Raw genomic sequence first — 20936 nt, 5'->3', positions numbered from 1 at the left:
TGCAGTATTTTCCAATATCTTCTTGAAGACGATTGAAGTCAACATGTCAATAGTAAAAAAGAAATTTGTCGTATCTTGACACAATTTCTTCTGATTGTCACGTAAAATAGTCTTCGAACTGCAGATATGATCAAACTGATGATATCAGTTTTCTATCAGCACCAGCAGTTTTTGATAAATATCTATCTTTCAATTTTCATTATTTTGCAAATATGCTCAATCTACCATCAATAATGTTTTAAAATTAATTTTCAATAAAAAAGCAAAAAATATTGGTTATTTCATACGTAATATTGTTAACTGTTATTTTAGTTTTATGCCATTTTTTAATAGCAGGCAAGTATATCAAAACAGGCAAAGAGGTAAAAGAGAAAAAAACCTCTAGATCCTTTTCGAACTTCAACCACCTTATATCAGTATATCGTTGATTTGGAAAAAAGCGTAGTCATTTATTTGAGAGATTCAATGAATGTTTTGTTTTCGAAATATTTTATTATTGTTAGCAATATAATAATTTATTATATTAATAACTAGCTGACCCGACAAACTTCGTATTGCCACAAATTAACCTGTGTTGTACATAAATCATGAATCTCGGATGATCTTTGTCACTATCTCGAGTTTTGCAAGCCCCCCAGTGGGCGGCGCTTCCGACGGCGGGTCACCGGCAACACTCGCGACCGGCTCGTCCTGAATGATCTAGTGTTACTATAGATAGTTTTTGTAGTCTTGTTATTGATTAATGTTTTATGGAAGAGTCTCGAATTTCTCGAGTTGGATTAGTTTTTGAGTTTCGCAAAAATTTCTGTTTTATTTGTATGAGAGTCCATATCCCCCTACCACAGGGGTGAGAGGTCTCTAACTATCATAAAATAAATTCAAGACTCAAAAATCTCCTGCATGCTAAATTTGGTTCCATTTGCTTGATTAGTACTCAAATTATAAGGAAATTTGTATTTCATTTGTATGGGAGCCCACCCTCTTAAAAGGGAAAGGGGTCGTAATACACCACAGAAAAAAAATTCTGCCATCTAAAACTCTCACATGCCAAATTTGGTTCCATTTGCTTGATTAGTTCTAAAGTTATGAGCACATTTGTATTTCGTTTGAATGGGAGCCCCCGCCCCTTCTTAAAAGGTAAGAAGTCCTAATTCATAGTGGGAAAAATGGTTGCCTCCAAAAACACCCACATGCCAAATATGGTTCCATTTGCTTGATTAGTTCTCGAATTATGAGGAAATTTGTATTTCATTTGTGTAGAAGCCCCCCCTCTTGAAGTGTGGAAGGATCCTAATTCACCGTAGAAAATATTTTTGCCTCCAAAAACCTCCACATGCCGAATTTGGTTCTATTTGCTTGATTAGTTCTCGAGTTATGGGGAAATTTGTATTTCATTTGTATTGGAGCCCCCCCTCCTAATGTGGGAAGAGGTCCTAATTCATCACAGAAAAAATTCTTGCCTCCAAAAACACCTACACGCCAAATTTGGTTCCATTTGCTGGATTAGTTCTCGAGTTATGAGGAAATTTGTATTTCGTTTGTATAGGACCCCCCCTCCTAAAGTGGGGAGGGGTCCCAATTCATCATTGAAAAAAAAATTGTCTCCAAAAACACACATATGCCAAATTTGGTTCAATTCGCTTGATTAGTTCTCGAGTTATGAGTAAATTTGTATTTCATTTGTACAGGAGCCCCTCCTCTTAAAGTGGGGTCCTAATTCACCATAGAAAATTTTCTTGCTCTCGAAAACCTTCACATGCCAAATTTGGTTGCATTTGCTTGATTAGTTCTCGAGTTATGAGGAAATTTGTATGGAAGCCCCCCCTCTTAAAGGGGAGAGGAGTTATAATTCCTCTTATAAAGAGGGGAGGGGTCTCAATTCACCATAGAATAAATTCTTGTCACCAAAAAAACACCCACATGCCAAATGTTGTTCTATTTGCTTGATTAGTTCTCGAGTTAGGAGGAAATTTGTATTTCATTTGTACTGGAGCCCCCCCTCTTAGAGTGGGGAGGGGTCCTAATTCACCGTAGAAAATTTTCCTGCCCTCGAAAACCTTCACATACCAAATTTGGTTCCATTTGCTTGATTATTTCTCGAGTTATGAGGAAATTTGTATGGAAGCCCCCCCTCTTAAAGGGGAGAGGAGTTACAATTCCCCTTATAAAGAGGGATGGGTCTCAATTTACCATAGAATAAATTCTTGTCACCGAAAACACCCACATGCCAAATTTGGTTCTATTTGCTTGATTAGTTCTCGAGTTATGCAGAAATTTGTGTTTCATTTGTATGGGAGCCCCCCCTCTTAGTGGGGGGAGGGGTCTCTAACCATCACTAAAACCTTTCCTGACCCCAAAAACCTCTACATGCAAATTTTCACGCCGATTGGTTCAGTAGTTTTTGATTCTATAAGGAACACAGGACAGACAGACAGACAGACAGACAGACAGACAGAAATCCTTCTTTATAGGTATAGATTGGTTTGCGCTTGGTGGAAGCTCCAGAGTACGTGTACAATAAGAACGATTTTGTATTGCAATGACTGGATCGGACGACAGCAGGAGGCGTTTGAACACATCCTCCAAATTGGCAATCCGGTTAAATTTTCTGACGTGAAATTCCCTGAACTTACAAATACATTTATTTCGCGTTTCCTGTACCTCTTCGCTTCATAACCCTATGAGTTGTGCCGTGGCCTTAATAATATCTTCGCCGTGTACTAACATTATATAGCTAATATGGAATTGAATGGGAAATAATCTCCTAAACTACCGAATTACTTTCACGAACATTTTAGATACTAATTTAAAATAACAGTAACGGTACCCTCAAATCTTTTGACAAAAAACTCCAGGACTCTAATAGGATTTGCTTGAAAATATTCCTCTTTTTTTACTACGATCATAGTCATGTTCCTGTTCCTGAATACGTATAAGACATCAATTTTGAAGACTTCTCAGCTTTCTGACACTAAAGCAATTTAAAAGATTACTTTAGACTAGAAACAGAAATATCAATATAAAATTTAATTTCATGTGCATATATCCAAATGAAGATTTCCATGACTATTTGTAAAATAATGAAAATTGTAAGATAGATATTTATCAAAAACAGTTGGTGCTGAGCTCCATTTGCAGAGAGGGCGATACGACAGCGATTATTTGAAATCCAGGATAACTGCTAACCAGAGTACAGTAGTTCTGTGGAGACCAAGACCCTTCACTCTAAACCACCGTCGAACTAGCTACGCGCGCAATGAACCAGCCTGCCGCTGTATGCAGCTAATGAACAATTTTAGAAACATACTAAACTTAAACATGTCGTCTGATACTATTAAGAAAAAACTTTCTGACTATTTCTGAGAGGTCAATTTCATGTACACTAATACCACTGCATTTTATATTATTTTGTATTTGGTATTATAATTTATATTTATATGTATGGATTGGATGACGGGCGAAGTCCATATATCTTGACAATAAACAATTGTAAAAACTACCGTTATAAAAACTTATTTGATGAATATTTCAGCAGTGGTTCGAAAACTAGCACAAGGTCAAAAAACTAGATCTCTAAACTTATCCGGAGTTCGAAGACTATTTTACGTGGCAATCAGAAGAAATTGTGTCATGGTACGACAAATTTCTTTTTTACTATTTACATGTTCAAGAAGATATTAGAAAATACTGCATAGTAGAAAATGGTCAAACATGAAATAATTAAACTGAAATTACTCGAGTTAGAGAAAAAACCAGTTTTTTATTTTCACATATGTTTGAGATAAAACTCCAAGCTTTCAGAAACGGTCAAGTTTGATTTTTTTCGTTTGCCCCTTTTTGAGATATTCTATTCCAAAAAAGACTAAAAAAAACACAGGAAAAACGTTAGAACTCGTTATACGTATGAGTTTTCAACATACAATGTTCTACAAAAATATGTCTTTTGATAAGATAACCAACTTTGCAAGACATTATGATGCAATAAAACCATTGCATTTGCAGAAATCAGCGAAAAAGTTATTTTTGAGAGGTCTTTTTATAAAACACCATGTAAGTTAGAAACGCCTAGAAATACGCCTACTATGTCTTTGGCAAAGTTACTTATATAATCTTTAGCTACAACTTTGTCGAATAGGTTATCCTTCTATCTCTTTCTTATAAAAAGTTATTATGGATTATGTGTTCACAAGCCAAACTGGAACTTAGTCGTTGATTTCGCATTAATTATCTATTAGAGTTGTACAACTTTGCTGAACATTGTGGGGAGCTATTTTGAACCACAAAAAACTTTCCACTTAATTTTCGCTGCTGGACCACTGTGCAGTGGCTGTATATGCAAACTTTGGACGTTTTGTTGATTGTAGACAGTTCTTCTCCCGGAGAGAACCCAATCGAAGCATATTCCCCCTCTCTTATTGACGCAGGAGTTGAATCCCGAGTATCGCTTCTTAAAACATACTGAAACCATCTCTTACGACTTTTTAAGAACAGACTTTGAGATTATCAAACAATTGTTTGATTAATTTCAGGGGGGATCTATCGGTAAGGAATTGTGAAACTCACATGTGAAGGGGTAGGCAGGTGACCATAATTTTCAATACCGCTCTTGCTACTTTTTTTCTTACCGATTAGCTGCTCTTGCCTGTTATGTAGCTTCCGAAAAGTTTCTTAGTTTGTTTTATTTACGCTAAATAGCAGATAAATGCAATATCCGGATCAAAACAATACAAACGACAAATGCGCTGCGTGTTTGGGTTTGAGTTTCTGTCAACTGCAGCAGACAAAAATAGAGTTGCGAGTCCCCTGGCTCGAAATCAATCATAAGCCGTTTGGTCCATGACAGTACAAACGTCATGGACCAAGCACCGTCTGCGGTAACGCACACATGTAAGGAATTTGACAGCAATAGATCCTCCTGGTTAATAGGGTGTTTGCAGAGTGCATATGTATTGAAGAGCTGTTGGGCAGGCAAAAGTGACAGCTCCATATAAACTGTAAGGGTTGGAAAGGGCGAGATTTTTTAAATAATTTAATTTCTTCATTGAAAACAGAAATTACTATTTGCGTTATATGTATAGCAAGGTAATATATCTGTTTACTAATTAACAAATCTATTTTCAACAAACAAGCTAAAACGCGGTAGAATTGATCAAAAATGTAACTATTAACTATGTTAGCGAGATAAACCTGACCAAATATCTATAACCAGCGATTGCTTTCGGCCAAGAAAACAATAAATTATACTAAAATCAATGCTACATTCAGTTGTTTCGAACTTGGCCTATGCGGCATGCTACATCCGAAAATCGTATTTTTGGTTCACCGATTTAATGCTAATTCACTGAAATATTAGTTGCTAAATGTGAACATATATATCGGGATACATTTCTTGGTTGATTTAAACATTAATTGTTTCGAATGTATAAATAATTTTAGAAAAAATGATCATTTTATCCAACGCGTTTTTGCTGCATCGAATAGGAAAAGATGCAATGTATGCCTAACAGACGTCTTGCATGTGTGTGTAGCAAAAGCCCTATACCCACAGCTTTGTTTTTGATACCCACTACAAATAACAATACTATTGACGCCATCTGTTATTTCAGCGGAGTTACTATTGCAACCATCTGTAAGAATGTATGCGTGGTGTGTTGATATACGATACCATCATACGTTTCTCGGTTACACAAGTCAGGACTTAGTATGTGCCGTGATTTTAATAGCTGCTACGACACGTCTGATTTTAAGGTGTCTCATGAAACCAATAAGCGTTGTTTGTGTTAGCACAGTTCATATATGTTTATAATTAGAAAAATGGCATTAGGATAACACATTATCTGTTGACAGTAAATAATAAATAAATCGATAAACACAAACAGAGCCGCAAACAACTAAGATTAGGCAGAATCTGAGCTTGTAAACTGTATGACTAGGATCTGCCGAAACGCGTCCTGTTCGACGGCGAAACTTGTGAGAAATTCGATTTGAATAAAATCCCGGGGGTCAAATCGATTTTACTCTTCATTAAGTCCCATTTAGCCAGCTGTCATTTAAATATTTTACAAAAATTTAGATATCGGAAAAAGCATTGGTCAAACCGACGATAATTTTACAATCTTTGAAACAAGGAAAATATTTATCTTCAGGTTTAGTTGAAAATTTTCGGTGAAATAATGAAACTGATGAATATATCGCGTAACGTTTCAGCCTACTACTCTTCAGCTATCGTCTGACGCATTCTTCTAGTATTTACGTCACATTCATATCAGTTATTCAGCCTTCATCAGTGGGCTGGTTTTCGTTCCGTCCAACTGGCTTGTTGTTGTTACTCTTACAAGCCAGTTGGACGGAACGAAAACCAGCCCACTGATGAAGGCTGAATAACTGATATGAATGTGACGTAAATACTAGAAGAATGCGTCAGATGATAGCTGAAGAGTAGTAGGCTGAAACGTTACGCGATATATTCATCAGTTTCATTATTTCACCGAAAATTTTCAACTAAACCTGAAGATAGTGATCTTGCGGTGACTTAAAATCAAAGAAAGGAAAATATTCGTAGGTTGAAAACGTTCCTGATAAATTTTTGGTGCTGATTTTAAACACTCGATATAATCCGCCTAATGGCACCGTCGGTATAAAATAAGCTCTATAATGGTTCACCACCTCTTACCCAGCAACTCCTATACCTACCTCTCGTGGTATCAGCTGGAATACGAGTAACCCTGGTGGAAATCGGGTAACCGATCCCGGTGGAAGCCGGTCTTCGTTAATCCTCCAGCGAGACAAGGGCTTGCAAACCGCCACCATGTAAAATCCTTCCGTAATAAACGAGGAACCAGAAAATTCGGACTGGAACAATCGGAATGCGCAAGCGAGAGATTGCGGCTAATCGGTCCTCGAATTTGCAGGTTGAAAATCAAGGACCGATTCTTTAACATAAGCGTCATCAATGTGTACAGCCCAAGTAACAATTTAGGTTTAATAACACTCTTATGATGGCATTTAAGACCAAAATTAGTCTTGAAGACCAACACAAGAGTACAATAAAACTCACACTGTTGCTTGGGACTGCTCACCTTGGAAGTACCGATGAGGACAAAAAGGAATTGTACGCACAGCTGGAGTGTCACACGGACAGTGACTATTGACGGCAATGAACTAGAAGTGGTCGATAAGTTCGTATATTTGGGGTGTCTGGTTAGCTCCAACATTAATACGAGTAAGTAGATTCAACGACGCAGTCAAGCTTGAGCCTAATATTCCCAGGTAGACGTTTCAATTAAGGAGCGTACGCCGCCGCACAAAGCTGGCGAAGTACAAAACGCCGATTAGACCGGTGGTCTTCTATTCAAGTCCATAACAGTAACAGTAACTTTGCTTACGGAAGACATTCGTGCACTTGCCGAATTTGAACGAATGGAGTTGCGAACTATTTTTGGCGGAGTACAGACGGATAGTGGAGAGTGGCGTAGTTGTATGAACCACGAGTTGCAGGCACTACTTAGAGAGATTCTCATCGAACACCTGATGAATGTTGGGAGAATACGGTGGGCCGGCTACGTCACAAGGTTGCCAGACGACTATGCACCGTCATCAGGAATAGAAGGACTTAACGTGCTAGATGGTTCGACCAGATTAAAGCCGACTTGCGTGTGTCGAGACGCTCAACGCATTGGCGACGGGACCAAGACTAAGTACAGTGGAGCGGAATTCTTGACTGGTAGACGCTAGAAGTAAGTAAGAAATTGGAGCATGAATATGACCGTTGCGCAAAACATGACAGCAAAACCGTCATCGGGGATATCAATGCTCAAGTCAATTAGGAGGAGGAATACAAACCGGTGATTGAAGGGTTTCGGTTGACTAACGAAATGGCCCTAAAACTTATCGATCGACTCAGCCATCTCCAAGACCATGGCCGTACTTAGCACCTTTTTCCAGCATAAACTCTTACACAAGTACACCTGGAGGTCACCAAACAAGACAGAAACGCAAATCGACCACGTTTTGATCGACCGCCGGCTGTTCTCATACATCATATCGAAGCGCTAACGTTAACTCGGACCACCAACTAGGTATGATTAAGATGCACCCAAAACTTCCGTTGTGAACGACATTCGGTACCAATACTAGCCTCGGTAAAATCGCGTTGTCGCCGTAAACTACACTTGTTCAGCTGCGAATGCCGGAAGAAGTCGAACTGGATCATCTGTCGAGAGCTATTAGAATACCATCAAACACGAGGAACGGAATCAGCGGAACAATGACGATGAATGTAGAAGGGTGATGGATAAGAAGAACGCTCCGTGGACAGCAAAGATGCGCAGGGCCACTCGTCAGAACGTGGAAAGACACTACAGATAGAAGAATGTGCAGCGAAGCCAAATCATCTGGAGATAAAGGCGCTGCCTGGAAGAGTAAGAGTACGCTGAGTTGAAGCAACTGCATCGTTTTCAGCAACGTAAATGTTCTGCAATAGAAACTGAAACTAAACACATTCTGCAAGCCGAAGTTTGTCGCGATATCAGTACGTCAAGAGTCGTTCAATCGGGAGTTTACCGAAAGGTAAAAGTAGTGTTTCGACGAACATCTGAATGGCACCCAAACAGAGAATTATGGTGGCAGTAAAAGCAATTTCGTTGGAACAACAAACGTGGAGGAGGGAGGAGGTGTTAGACCCAACGATAGGCGAAGTTAGGGACGCCATCAGACAGTTGAAGAGCAATTAATCGACTAGGAAGCATAACGGGGCGGGATTTATTAAGATTAGATGGATCTGAAAAAGTATACCATATGTCTGCATCGGCTGATTGTAAGACTCTGGGATACCGAAGAGCTGCCAGAGAAGTAGAAGGATGGGGTTATTTGCTTGATACACAAGAAAGGCGACAAGCTGGACGGTGAGAACTGTTGTGCGATCCCCGTTCTCTATGCTGCTCACAAAGTGTTTCCCTAAATTATTTTCCGACTTTTCTTATCTATTCCGAACAGATTTATGGGAAGTTATCAAGTCGAGGGATGGTCAACGAAAGACACAATATCCACTGAATTATCTTAAAATGCTATGAATACAGAGTCTCCTTGCACCATCTGTTCGTTGACCGCAAAGCTGCATATAATACTATCGACCGCAAAGTGATGTGAAAAATCGTCGACGAGAACAACGTCATTACAGACCTTCTTCAAGGTGATGGTTTCTCATGCCTACTATCCAACCGGGTGTTTCAGCATCAGCGAACTTCAAAAGATCTAGCCAATTCATCTGTTTTGCCGATGACATGGACATTGTCGGCAGAAGATTTGTGGCGATGCGTAACTGAGAAGGTTGGGATGAAGATATGTTCGTCCAATATAAAGTATATGTCATCGACTGCACCGAGACCGACCGACGCCGATTGGGCAGTAAGGTAATGTTCGACGGTGATGAGTTCGAGGTAGTTGGGACTTTGTCTACCTTGGCTTACTGATGATAACGCCAATTGTGCGATCCCAAAGCGAATACTACTGGAAGTTTGGCTTCATAAGCAATTGCGGTCGAACAGACGAAGCTGTGCAAAGTGTACCCTGTACAAGACGTATAAACTTCCACTGCTCTACGGTAAATCGAATATTCAAAAGGTAGCGAAAACTGGATGGTTCAATTGGGCGATTGTAAAGATTTAGATATGAAACGACTACCAGGTGAGTGGAAAGACGGTGTTGTGAGCACTACCGAGCGATCACTATCCCAAATGCTGCCTTCTTTGTGCTTTCCCAAATCTTCTTCCACCGACTTTCACCAATAGCCAATAGATTCGTGGGATGTTATCAGGCCGGCCTCATGAAGGATCGGTCTACAACGGACCAAACCTTCACTCTAGCTGGTTATTAGCGTAGTAACCAACTTGGATGAATTTGAGGTAGTCTATGAACCAGTCGTGAGGTTAAAAGGTGTATTATCAGCGGAGGTCGTGTTTACTATGGACTCCACAAACACTTGCAGTCGAATTAACTGGGCCTCCGTACAAGGTTAGGTGGCTTGCCGTCCTAAGACATAGCCTGTTAAACAAAGTTTCTCCATATAACTCGATTGAGGGCTACCGCTCTCCAATTCCTCGGACACCGAGTGCTCTCCGCCAGATTTCGCTCTACCTGGTCTAACCATCTTGCTCGCTGCGCTCCTGGTCGTCTTGTTCCTACCCTAGTAACACACAAAACTAGTTAGAAAATAATATTTGTGGAAAGTAGTCGCTTAAGAGTACTATAAACGTACTTTGAAAACGTATGTCGTTATTATTAAGGTTTCGAGATGTTTTGGATGTTATAATGTTTGTTTTGTCAACATGTCAACACGAGGTTTTTATTGTGTCTCCATTACTAAATTTAAACTACTGGAAGAACAAGTTGTAGCTTACGCTATAATAACGTTTTAAATTGGTATGAAATAACCTGATACATACTTCTTTCGATTCTTGTTTCATTAGACTTCAATTTTTTGCGCTTTTCAGGTAATAGAGAAGTTCTGATATATGTAATATTATACTGTTCTATAACAAGCTGTGTTGCTTGGGTACAGGATATGAGGCGAACACCATCTTTGCAAGGTAGTTGTCCGGCATTCTTGCAACATGCCCATCGTATCCGTCTAGTTTTAGCCACCTTCTAGATATTGGGTTCGCCATAGAGCTGTGCGAGTTCATGGTTCATCCTCCGCCTCCATACTCCGTTCTCCTGTACGCCGCCGAAGATCGTTCTTAGCACTCGTCGTTCGAAAACTCTGAGCACTCGCAGGTCCTCCTTGAGCATTGTCCATGTTTCATGTCCGTAGAGAACAACCGGTCTAATAAGCGTGTTGTACAGGGTGCACTTTGTATGGGGTAAGCACGACTTCCGCTGATAATGCGGCTCCGAATCTCACGGCTGGCGCCGATACAAGTTCGTCGTACAAGGTGCACATTGTATAAAACGCTAATTAGACCGTTTGGATACTACGAGGCGAGGACCTGCGAGCATTCGGAGATGTCGAACGGCAAGAACCATCTTTCGCGGCGTGCAAGAGAACAATGTATGGGGACGAAGGATGAACCACAAACTGGCGCATCTCCACGGCAAACCCAGAATTTAGAAAGTGGCCAAAGGTAGATGGATATGCTGGGTAGGACATGTTGCTAGAATGCCAGACAACTACTCTGCAAAAATGGTTTTCACATCAAACCCGGAAGGAACAACCCGAAAAGGGGCACAGCGAGCGAGGTGACAAAACCAGATGGAGCTAGATCTGGTGAAGTGGTAATCTTGTCCGATTCATTATAATAATTCGTTATCACACTAATTTGTACATCTAATTATTCCAGGGGGAGAAAATGTTTCCTGGAGAGAGCAGTCTACCCTAGCTGTAAGAATTACTAATCAACGCCACTTACAAATGACTCTATTTTGACATTTATCACTATTAGTCAGGAGTTTCGCTGAGCTGAAAGCTGACTTCACAGCAACTTGTGCTTCCACGTATCAAATCAACTTAATCCAACAGATTTTTAGAAAACTGACGTGTAGGCAATGTGTGTGTGGTGGAATACTTCATAAATAGTAGGTATTTATTAAATACAAAAAGCGGCAATATACAAGCTATCAATACAATCGTTTATCTTCCTTGACGTACCATTTTAAGTAGGCCTCGCAAAAACGAACGACAGTAACTTCCCATTTTAAGAAAGTAGAAATTCGTCAACAAAATGAATTACGAAAGCCTCCCGGAGTATCTGTCCTACCTATCCTACGGATTCCGAACACTGTCCTCGGAAGAGCACTTCAAGCTGGAACATTCACTTCGGAATCTTCAACGTGCGCAACAGCTAAATTCCGTTTATTTCCTCGGAAAACTAGAAGGCATGGAAGCTGACTATTACCTCGCATTTGGGTGCCCCGGACAGGATCTGTTCAGTGGTCGAAAACTGTTCTACAGTTTGAACCTAATTGATTGGTATCTCCTGCTGGAGCCAAAAAGTTGGACCTCAGATTGGGATCAAATAAAGAGCATGTTTCGTGGTGATCCGGCTTTTCAACTAACGGTTGATTTTGGACCTCAATTCACCTTGGACGAAGATTTAGTTCCCATCGAAGGTGCGAGCAGGATTCTGGTGCTGAAAGAGCAGGACCGGCTTTGGTTTGTGGTGTCCCGTCTACTTGAGGAAGCGGCCGTTGTTCCCAGGGGAGTGCTGTATCATACCACGGATGGGAAATCAGTGATTAATTCGTTCTTCGATGGTATGCCCGTCTGCGACGGGGTTGATCTGCGCAACTATCATCACTTTCGGCTGCCGGTGACTGAACCTCGCAAGAATCTTTTGAAACGGGACAAATGCAGCTACTTTTTTGACGTTTTTGATCCAGCTGTGTACTGTATACCGAAGGTGGAAAGTTTCGACCTAACACGGGATCCGATGCGGGATGTTGTGTTGCTGAAATCGCTGCAGTGGCCGGGAATGGTTAGTTTTCAGCGAGCGAATTCGAAAGCGTATGGATTTTTCTACTTCGGTGATGGAAGGAAGAATTGGAATCTTATGTTTAAATTTTGAAAATGTTTGTGATGTTGAAATGTGGAAGTGAATAAAATTTAATGTTCTTACATTGTTTGTTACATTGTCTTAATTGTATATTTACAGTTTTTTTTTAATTTCTAAACATTCTGCATATATGTTTTATTCACTAAAAAACTTGACCCACGTAAGCAACTAGGAAACGAGCTGCAATTTCGCTAAATGGTTGCAAAGTACTTCTTTCATGAAACCCTAGCTGCAGCGTGTTCACCGAACCTCGGTACCTGCTATACGTCCAGTTGTAGCTAGTCTACTCAACAATTAACCTGTTCGAAAGAAAGAAAAAAGAAACACAAAACATTCCACCAGCTGATCCAAGCCAGGCGCTAGTTTCGCATCTGCGAGAACTAGCCGCAACCGTGCCAACCAACGTGCTGCTATGTAGCAACAAATCTAATTGCCATTTCACGCACAATTTCATAAATCATACGTTCGACACAAGCCGGCCAGCCAGCCAGGTAGGATTATAAAAATCGCCAGACACGGATTGCGGTGGTGGCGGCAGCCAGCAGCAGCAAGCAGTAGAGGCAGCGCAGCAGCAAGACTCGATTCGATTTCGACTGCAAACATGCATCGTTTATAGTTTTACAAGGAAATCCGTCCGTTCCGTTCGGCGCTGCTGCTCGGCTTGCCGTGCCACGCGGTTTGTCCGTTATTCATTTACCGCTCTGGGGGCGGGCGAATTCGCAGGTACAGAAACTGGACCACCATGCACGCCTCCACTGGGCGGCGGCGACTGCGGCTGCGGCGGTAACTAAGAAAAGGGTTGGCAAAGCCAGCAATCAAAATATTTTACTACACCTCAATCAAATACATTTCCTCTTCGTTTGTTCGAAAATTTTTTTGCATAATTTAATAGCTAGGTAATGGTGAACGATCGAGCGTCAAGGCAGTAAACGCTCACCCACGGTAAATATCCGTCATTTTAGTTGAAGGCGACTTTTGAGCAACTATCAGCAGCGTCGTAAAATGGGTATTGAGCCCTGAGCGGGGTGCCGAGAATCGAGGAGCACTGGGGTTGGGGTGTTGATACGAACGGCAAAAAGTCTTGCAGAACCTCATTAGGGTACTTTTTATAGATATCAAATGTTAACCGCAGCGGCAAGGACACCGTGTTGAACCGTATGCTACAATGCCAATACGACAGAAAATACTCAATATGCCATTAAATATTGGTGAATGGTGTAAAATTATACAGATCATTTATTTCAGTTGAATGTTTTCCTGTGATCGACCTACTCTCCGATGCTGCGCGATTCGTCGGATTAGATTGACGAACTAATAGACAGCTACTACATGCTGGTGGTGATTCGAACGTACAGACTGTAGACCATTCCAGCGGCAGTAGTTTGAGATCGGTGGTTTTAATTACCTGGAAGTAGAAATAAAATGCGTTGATTATTTGCCTGGTAATTAGAATCAGATCAGCTGGAAAATGGTAACTACTAATAGTGTAGCCTGCAGGTCCAGCACAGCTGAGCTGTCCAATAGACTTAAGTCATTAACTGTATGAATTCTAAGGCGATTGATGAAGGTCGATTCTCTAATTGCTTAATTATCTAGAGTAGCGACAGATGCCGTTAATAGTTAACCTATTATAATGTTTCAAAACAGTGTACTTTACTAATTCGACATTGTATTGTACATTTTTATTTATGGCAAAATAAATTAAATTTATTTCCATGTTAACCATGACCCGGCATTTAAATCCTCTGTTAAAGGATAGATTTATGTTTTCATTAACGCAATACAGATAGATTTATTTATTATTGCCGTAGTTTGATATGGAGTTTTGTTAGCGCCAGGGTGGCTCGTGATGATTCAAAAAAACATCTCCAATCAACTTGGCCTTGGACCACTTGTCGTCGATTTACCAGGCGTCTCAGAAGTAGCAAGTTACCTTCGAGCTGGTCGAGCCATCTCATGGTGCTGGTTGGGTTGTTGAAGAGTACGGATTGAAAAACAAACAGCATAATCTTTCATCTTGTGCAACAACCCACGCCGTTACTCGAAGGTACTGGAGAGCGTCCCCGAGATGCGCAATATAGTCCCGAAATACATCATTCGATCCAATGTAGCCCTGATCAGTTGCGTCAGTTTGTTTGGAAAACCATGTTCGTGCATTATCTGCCATAGCTGGTCTCCATCGACTGTATCGTATGCTGCTTTCAAGTCAATAAAGATGTGATGCATGAGCACGTTGTACTCTCGACATTTCGGCAATATTCAGATAGTAAAAATTAGATTCGTAATGGTGCGAGCTCTCATGTTCATAAAGCTTTACTTATAAACCTTCCTTACCGGCGGCTTTGTTGATCTGCGGCAACTCGATTCTTTGTTCGACTTCTTGCAGATCAGACGCTGGGAAATTATTATTTTTCATGGGCCTTACTAGTTTAACTTCCGTTCGGCCTCCCACTTGCCATTTAGGTGTTCGTCGAAGAACTGCTTCCACCTGTCGACTCACTCGCGCTCGTTCATCAGATTCTCTCCTTAGTTCACCTTCTCGTAAAACTAGCGCTTTTCATTAGCTCGGAATAGTTCTTTTAATTCTTCCCGACCCCTATCCTTCCTCTGACGACTTTTACTCCGCAGGATCATAGTCAACTGGTTCCTTGTTCGTCGGTAGTTCGACAAGTTCTCCATAGTGGTACTGCTGAGCGTTTAATTTACTGTAGCGATAATGATTCCATAACGCAAACAGTGCGGTTATTCAACTGTGAGTGTTAATTTACATTCATTTCAGTGAGAACTTTCGATGGATCGGGGGTTCCTAGGCTATTAACATTTTTGCCTTCGCCATCGCTCAAGAAGTTCTGCAACGGACTCAATTGCAGAATGGTGCAGTAAATTTTGGTATTGTTGTCAACGCACGTATCTAAAGGAAAAAGCTAAGATGACGACCAGAATTGCTCGGGAATCGGAGGTAATGAAACTACGATGCCGTCACTTCTTCTTCTTCTTCTACCAGCCGAGAGCAGGGATGGATCTCGCTGTATCAAGAACTCCACCCCACTATACTCGTTCCTGAACTACTCGTTGCCAATTCGTTGCGCATCTCGACACATGCAAGTCGGCTTAAACTTGGTCGAGTCATTTAGCACGTTGGGCGTCACTATTCCTGTTGCCAGTGGGGTTCTCGAAGATATCGTCATAGCGGGTAAGATGCCTATTGGCATCATCATCAGCGGGGACGTAGAGTGCTTCAACCAACGTGGAACTAGAGGCATACGGAGTTCCACAAGATCGGCCTCAATAATCACATAGTAGCGGGCATGGACTGATTCCACAAAAGGCAGGTCGACACATCGACTTATCCCGAAAGTATCCGCGCGGATCGACAGGCGCCACGGCTAAGTCAACTTCCATGTGACACAGATTCTATCAGAGCATGGTTGTTTTAGACAGTATCTGTACAAGTCCGGGCAAGCGGAGTCCCTCGCGTGTCCCGAATGCGCGGATGTAGGGGAAACTGCAGAGCATTCTTTCTTCATACGCCCTCGTTTCGTGGGTGCGAGAAGCAATATGATGGCAGTGAGCGGACTGGACACTACTCCGGATAACTTAGTCCAAAGGATGTGTTCTAGCTCGGACGTCTGGGGAGCGGTCAATGCGGCTGCTACCCAGATTGTACTTGAGCTACAAAACCGCTGGAGAGGATCAATGGCGAGTTAACAGCTTAACCTTTACGTCCCCGACATCAAAAATGATGGTACTTGCAGTTACACTTTTGGCTCTATCTCCACTTATTTTTATTCGATTTTTATGCAATTAGTCTTAAAAAAAACCACATTAGATTGGCCTTTAATGAAAAAATAAGTTAATAAATTTTATTTCCATTTTTCCGGACATATTCCAGATCGCAGTGGGATTTTTTTGACGTCATAAGTAGCATGAGAAATAAAACTATGAAATCTGCTTAACAGAGTGTGCAAAAGTTATCCATTTAATTTGTGGTCAATAAGAATGAATCTTACACTATCCTGGAGGGCGCAAGCTCATGTCCCACACTCCGGAACATCCGGTGTCGGTTCTACCGGAACTGAAAATTGGCCACTTTGAATTCTCTTCAGAAGTATGGCAAATAAGGTATCAAGTAACAGGAAAACTCTGTTGTTGAAGTGACAAGTTGAATAGGAAGGTTAACGGAGACGCTAAGATATCCGAACATTTTTCATTAACGCTGCAGGAATTGTAATTTGAATACCGGTAGAACCGACAACGGACATTCTGGAATGTCCAGGTCGGCTCAAAATGCATCCTAAAGTCCACCCAAGAAATCGCGTTGAAAAATCCTTTGATTTGATACCCCATTTGCCATATTTCTGATGAAAATTCAATATAGCCAATTTTGAGTACCAGTAGAATCGACAACGGATATTCCGCAATATCTAGATCGGGGCAAAATACATCCGAAAGACCACGCAAGAACTCGTATTGAAAAATTCTTTGTTTTGATACCCTATTTGCTCACGGTGTTCAAAATCCCGTAAGGCTGCTAGTTAGCGAGTTGACTCTACTAAACTCGTCCACCATCTAGCTAGTAAGACAACTGCAAACTCGCCTAATGTAATTGAAACCTTATATATTTTTTTTTGCTATTTCCCCTTCACATCTTGTCTCCCCTGAGATACAACCGGAGATCAACAAAGCAAAGCAAAAGCAAAGCCTGGGTGCTAATTCCGTTATCGAAATTTGACCTTCTGTTTTTATACGACAGACTTCGCAACCAGCTGTTCGAATACAGGACAATGCGGGGTCAGTGCTACGATCCTATTGACTCTAACAGCCTCTCCCAGCCGAGGTTACTATCAGTACTTTTGTTATATTACTATCAACATTTTTGTTATATTACTTTCCTTTACCGTTCCCTCAGTCTATTGTTTAACTACCGTTATAAAAACTCCTGAAACTGTTGTAGTCCACTTTCGAGAATAGATTGCGTCAGAAAAATTTCTTGTTCAGACGAAACGTTCATTGGATAGTAAGAATGCATTTCAGTCGATTTAGCGATATTACACATTTGTTGCAGACAGGATATATAGTCATAGTAAACAAGGCAGCCTGAGTTTGATCTAACGCTGGACTAGAAGGACTACGGTCCAAACGGTAGTTCTCGTACGCGGACGAAAGTTCAGAGTTTTACCCGTCAATTCAAAGTCAGGCTTCAGTCAGCGTAATGATGTCATAGTTGCTTGAGGTGTGAGACAAGTCAAAATTCTTATTATCCGCTCTTATTCCACGCACATTTTGGTAAAATATTAGTAGCGACTTTGAGGAATCGAACGAGAAAGTACTTGAAATGGTCCTGATGGGCCGGAACTTGATAACCAGGTAGACCAGGTGTACGGCTAAAAGCCGAACAGGGATCAACGCTCGGTTGATTTGGCGAAATAACTAGGGTAAGGGATCTAGTTTTCGACCCTGTGCTAGTTTTCGCACTACTGCTAAAACATTCATCAAATAGATTCCTAAGAAAAAGGTAGAGCAACACTATTATTTAGGATATTGTCAAGGTTGTTATTTTGCTAGAAATTTTGCAATACCCCACCAAAATTTGCGTCTGTACGTCCAAATAATCAAGTTTTTTAAACTGGGACTGGAGTTCGAGTGTTTTCTTTTCGTCTAGTGAAAACAGATACGGAATCAAAATTTCCATAAATTGTGTATATTAGGACACTGAATTCATGCAATATGTTTTTATACAAAGAAAAGGCAATATTTCTGTCCAATTTTCTTTTGTTGCAGTGAATATTTGTTTTTTATTATGTAATTAGAGACGTTTAAAAAAGTACGAAAATTGAAACGCGAAACTGTTTGCGTTCTAGATTTCGACCGGTCGAAACAGCCTTCTGTATGCTTTCAAAGACACTTGTTTCATATTTCGACCCATCGTTCAAAAGCCATGGAAGTCTTAAAAGTATCCAGACCCGAAAGTAATTGTATGATTTCAGGCGTTTTCCAGGATTGCATTTCATACATTTTCCATATATTCATTTAAGGGAGAAGGGTAATTGAAATAGTCTACAAAAAAGGTTTACGGTTTAGTTTTAAAAAAATAATACCAATGTGATATTACAGAAATTTTGCAGTTATTTTTTTGCATTAAATTCATCAATTTAAACAACCATCGACTTTGAAAATACATTACTTTGTACTTGGGTCGAATATTAGAACACGTAAGGGTCGAAAACTAAAACAAGGGATCGAAAATTAGCCCAATGGAATATTGAATTGAAACGAGAAAATGAGGGAAAAATATACATCGTACACTTATTTCCTCTTAAATGTTAATTGAAAATACATCCTTTTATACTATTCTATCATATTTTCGAAAAAATAGCGCTATTTGGACGATATATTGCATTTTGTTAGCCATGCGTTGGTTTCATAGGTCGAATTATAGTGCCCTTACCCTAGTCTGGTTCGCACTACTAGGATACAAATTAGGTCTTAAGTTGCGGTCCGGCTTGCTACATTTGAACTCATATTTATCTCAATAATCTGCGTTACATCTTTTAAACGGTCATCCTAGAATTTCCGAAAGTAAACGTTTTCAGACCAAGTGTCGCTTGAAGGTGCACAGTCTTTAGGTTCCGATGTCAACAATTTTACAGTACAGTACAGTACGGTCCTAGTGTCTCTTGTTTTCATTTTATCATTTGTGGTCTTCAGCACTTTTGTTCGTATAAATATCTCTCTTAATATAAAACTGTCAAAGGTTATTCATCGCTTACTATAATGAAAATAAAAAAAAAATGACTTTTTGTGTTAGGAAATATAGACATAGTTTCTTTGGCAAAGTTGTAAAGATTATAAAAACCAGCAACTTTGCTGAAGAAATAAAATTTCTATCTTTATCGAGTGCTGAACTATAGGCTATATCTTTTAAAACTTCTTAAAAAACTGGTTTTTCATTCTTAGCTTTTGTTAGTTGCATTTTACAAGAATACAATGTTGTAGGCAATTATCGAAGCTCTCAAAATATACACGTTTTTGCAGAAAACCGCAAATCTCTTGGAGCTTTACTTGCTGAGCTAGCGCATATTCAAGCTTTAAATTTCCATACCTTCACGAGCCCATGGGGTAAAATGGGGCTAGCGGATTTATGAAATCAGCGCTTCATCTTATAAAGCTCAAGTCGAATACTTTAAACTTGTACGGGTTCCGCTTGTACCCAACCACCCAAATGAGAGTATGGAAAGCATACGTTTTATGTGTTTCACGTTCGCGAAAGGCTCGATAACTGTCTGTTTTTTTTTGTTCGTAGATAGTCTCATGGTTTTTTGGGCAAAGTTATAGAAAATATAGGTATGGAAACTTAAAGCTTGAATATGCGATAACTCCACAAGTATAGGTCCAAGAGATTTGCAGTCTTCTGCAAAAACCCGAATTAATCCACCTAGCGGCGTGACCTAGCCTTTCTACTGCCACAATAATCATTATATAATTTCTCAGGAACTTAATTGTAGATGTATAGATGTTATATTAGACTATATTTTTAAAATATCCGTTCCGTATTCCTCAAAATCCTTATTTGCCAGTAAAATTCACAACGTATTGTGTAGAATAATTATATTTTCTTTCCTTGGGTGCGTAAATATATGTAAGCGTCATTTATGTTACTTGATGAACACCTTATTTAGTTTTATAATATTTATAGAAAAATAGTGTAAACACAAAAGATAATTTTGACAGACTTGAATGAATATGTATAGAAAATTAGAAATTAACCCTCTAACGGGTCTACAGACGGCCTTAACTTTCGGGCTTCAGAGCCACATACGAAACTTGTTTTGAATTGACAATATGAAGTATTTGTTCATAGCAGATTTTTTGATATTTTAATATTAATACCATGCATTCAAAAGTTAGCATCTTTGAAAAACAAGAGTTCAGAAAAATTATTATTATATTTCGCTTTTGAAGAAAAAGGATATCTACAACAAAATGATAGATCTCAAAATTTTACTATTGGTTTGCTTGGCTTCAATTTTGCATTATATCTGAATTAGAAAAAATAACTGAATAGAGCATTAGATATGAAAACGAGAAATTGAACTTTTTCGTAGCTGGCACTCCTTCAGATAATTATTTTGAAAATCAAAACTTAAGCTTCTTTTGAATGTACTTTCATGAAAAGATAGTCATTAGCTTGATCGCATCGTTTTTACAATGTTAGAGGGTTAGGAAAACAAGATGAGGTCGAAAAGTAGTGCCAAAGCTGCGCCATAAACATGCTTGAGAATGGGAAATACGATCGATATGATTCTCAGTGCTGGTCTTTTTTTGATTTATTTATTAAAACATGATACATGACATAAGACATCTGTCCTTTAAAATATCACTAACGAA

General features: G+C 39.9%; 1 protein-coding gene across 1 annotated transcript; it reads left to right on the top strand.

The window, feature by feature from the left end:
* Window positions 1–11717: 11717 nt before the first annotated feature.
* Window positions 11718–12560, top strand: LOC128743929 (radial spoke head protein 9 homolog). Its single transcript, XM_053840633.1, has one exon. It carries the CDS (start codon window positions 11718–11720, stop codon window positions 12558–12560), a length of 843 nt encoding a protein of 280 aa, XP_053696608.1.
* The last annotated feature ends 8376 nt before the right edge of the window (window positions 12561–20936 follow it).

Source organism: Sabethes cyaneus, chromosome 3 (assembly GCF_943734655.1).
Source record: "Sabethes cyaneus chromosome 3, idSabCyanKW18_F2, whole genome shotgun sequence".
In the NCBI taxonomy this organism is placed as follows: Eukaryota; Metazoa; Arthropoda; class Insecta; order Diptera; family Culicidae; genus Sabethes; species Sabethes cyaneus.
This window is presented reverse-complemented; position numbering and strand designations above follow the sequence as displayed.